This window comes from Helicoverpa zea, chromosome 3 (assembly GCF_022581195.2).
Source record: "Helicoverpa zea isolate HzStark_Cry1AcR chromosome 3, ilHelZeax1.1, whole genome shotgun sequence".
Classification (NCBI taxonomy): domain Eukaryota; kingdom Metazoa; phylum Arthropoda; class Insecta; order Lepidoptera; family Noctuidae; genus Helicoverpa; species Helicoverpa zea.
The window spans coordinates 429,637-432,941 of NC_061454.1; the positions used below are offsets into that span (position 1 = coordinate 429,637).

The 3,305-nt window shown below is 39.7% G+C and overlaps 1 protein-coding gene across 1 annotated transcript; it reads right to left on the reverse strand.

Moving 5' to 3' along the window:
* Window positions 1-622: 622 nt before the first annotated feature.
* LOC124646043 lies at window positions 623-2,880 on the reverse strand. Its single transcript, XM_047186065.1, has 5 exons — window positions 2,855-2,880; window positions 2,133-2,190; window positions 1,664-1,762; window positions 1,183-1,368; window positions 623-850 (listed from the first exon to the last, which is right to left on the reverse strand). Exons 1-5 carry the CDS (start codon window positions 2,878-2,880, stop codon window positions 623-625), a joined length of 597 nt encoding a protein of 198 aa, XP_047042021.1.
* Between the last annotated feature and the right edge of the window lie 425 nt (window positions 2,881-3,305).

Here is a 3,305-nt window from a genome sequence, read left to right on the forward strand (position 1 = left end):
ACAAATCAATTTGGTGGCTGTTAGGAATAATTGAAATGATCAAAGTATCTTACCTTGATATATCGCTTCATATTTGACAGTTACGGCACCTTATTCGGAGGATAATAAGTAATAACAATAAATAACCATCACAGACATTCCTTAGACCGCGACGAAAGGAACCGTTGTGGACTATTACATTCACCATCCAGTTACAACACATTTTAATCGGTCTAGGCCTTGGTTTTAAGATCTAGCCCTATTCAGATCTATCTTCCTTTAATTCTAAAAATAAAGTTAATATAAATGATTATTCAGTGAACAAAGTACCTACCTGTATTTTACGCCTATTTTTTAAATCATTTTTTCTGTGAAAAACTTTTCTTAATAACATTAATTCTAAGGTTAGCCTGCGAAACCAACTGGAATTTATGAATGACAGGTTTCTTGAAGTATAACAGTAGAGGTTTTAACATTTGCACATAATTAATTAGGCAACTACCACTAACTTCTGTAACTTCTGCAATAGCCTAAAATGAAGCTATTCGCATATGTAAATGAACACCTTGCTTAATTTTGATTCAAAGTCACCAATAGAACTACAACATACATAGTTTAATAATATCATAAATGTATAAAATGTCTAGTCAACATTAATGGACTCGTCGTTAGAGAGGTTGACGGGCGAGCGGCAGTCGTAGGGCCGCAGCGACGCATCGCGCAGCGGCACGTCGCGCTTGCGCCGCGGCTGTGCGCGCACGCACGCGATCGTCACCGAGTCGTACGACACGGCCGACGCGTGCGGGCACTCGCCGTCGCCACTTACGTAGTCCTTGGACTTGAGGCTTGTGATCTCCGTTGTGTCTTTTAGCTGTGGAATATTGCTGATGATGCACCGGTCTGAGGCTAGGTACATTTTGAAACATTAAACAACTGAAGAGGCAATAAATGTAGAGGCACTCTCTGGGACCCTAAAGACTATTCGAAGCTTCAGCCAGGAATATTCTAAATGAGTATGGAAATAATAATATATGTTGACTAATTTTACAAAGACCGTTAAGCCATTGAAGTTCTTTGACTGACGGTATCCTAACCAGAGTGGGCACTTTTAAAGCACTCCAATGAACGTATAAAGCATGTGTGACACCGCACATTCTGTCTCTATCTAATTTGTTCCGTTATAAGTTTGTGTTTCCATCGTACCTTCGCCTTGGCCTGCTTGAGCTGGCGCCGCATCTCGCGAATGATCTCGTCCTTGAACTGCGCGCGCATGTTGGCGGCGCGGCACTGCTCGTCGAGCGCTGCGCACACGCGTCGCATCGAGTGCATCTCCTCCGACAGGTTCACGTTCACCTTGCGCAGAGCGCGGATGCTGTCGCCACTCGACTGCTGGGAAAATGTGCTACATCAGACAAATATTGGTTAAAGGATGCAAACAGTTTTTGAGTTTTAGCTATATGTCTTGGAGAGATTGTCCTGCTTTTAGGACTATTTAGTACCTTAGAACCACATGCTTTTATTTGTCAATTTTCTATTTCGCAAGGTAATCTAGGACAACCATGTACGATACACCTACAGTAGGTAAGTAAGACATTCTTAATTTCAAAACAGAAGAATAACTTATCTAACTTTCAAATCTACTGCAACAAACATAATGCTGAGTGAAGGAGTTGGTCTACGTTACCTTGAGGTTGCTCTCCATCTTCTGAACTCGTTCCTGATACTTGAGCGTCTCGTCGCGCAGCAGCTCGCTGAAATCCTTGACGGGCTCCCATTCGCCACACTGGGGCCGCACACCAAATCAACACGTACATACAAAAGGGTGCCTTACATTACCATGAATTGAGTGAAGTAAATATGTCAAAAATTCAAGATGCTCCGTTGACTTGTCAACGAAAATCCGTTCACCATAATACTTTAGAAACCTGTGTAACTTTCATAGCATGGGGCAGTATTTTGGCTGCCAGGTCAACATAACATCGAATAATTCAGAACATCCGAAAACTAATTAGCATCTCGATTCTTAATGACAGTTTTAAACCAGGATCTCTACGAAAGTATCATGTGTTTGGACCGCAGCAACAGAGTTCCTAACATTTACTTAGTTAAACTACTAACTAGTAGGTAGATCTATACTATTGCGATGGGCATACCTCTCTCCCCGTGCAACACATGCCTGCCATCACCTCTGCATCTTTCTTGGCCACCTCACTACGGACAAATTACCTATATTATCTACAGAAACCTTTGACATGATCAACTTTCTAACATCTCCAAAAAAATCTGTGCCTGATCACGTTTTCCATTTGTCTTATTCTTCCCTGAAACTCTAGACTACCTGCGCATCTGTACACTATCATACTATGTTAATTAATGGGCCAGGTGCCATCATACCACAGCCCATTTACTTAGGAAATGGAAAAACGAAGTATTTTTGTATCGTCACGCCGTCAGTCAGCCGGATTTCATCTGTCGTGCGTTTAAAATCTATCGCAGGATGTCGTTCCGGGATTATATGTTATTGTATTTTTAACTAAGTAGTTCTTGTTTATATTATGGGTACACTGATTATGATCCATTATCTATCAATATTTATCTACTACTGTTTTCATGAAAAGTACACTTTAATAGAAAATTCTCAGTTTTCAAACGGATAAAGTCCAGATTTGACTAATGGCACCTAAGCTAGGTACATTATCTTTTGAGTTTGTCTGTTTGCTTGAATGTGTTAATCTCAGGGATCACTGAGCCGATTTAAAATATTTTAGTGTTAGATAGCCCGTGTATCGAGGATGGCTAAAGGCACGAAGGTGGAACCGCTGGCACAAGCTTATTAATGAAATATAAACTGTAATGTACAGTGTAAAACACTTACGGCGTATGATACTTGCAGCTGGACATCTCCTTCCTGAGATTCATTATAGTTTGTTCATATGTCTGGGCGTCCTTGTTCAACTGTCTTATTTCTCTGTTAAACAGTATACAATGCATACAAAGAAAAATAATGAATAAATTGTAGGTACAGCGTAAACATGAAAAACAAGGATATGGGCAATATGTTTAGAATGCTTTTTGAAGACATAAAATAAAATAAAAAAATTGCTACTATTTTTGACTAACTATAACTTAAAGGGCATAACGTAAGCAGTAAGATTGTTAAAACTACTGAGACTAGCAATATAGTTTCGCATTAATATATTTATTTCTTTCCTCTTTTTTCGAAAGAAGGCTGAGGACTTTCCCTTAGACCTAGATCAGTTAGGTACTTGTTGATGGTCATTACAATGTAAGGTCTGAAGATCAAGGATAGGTATTCCAAAGTCTGA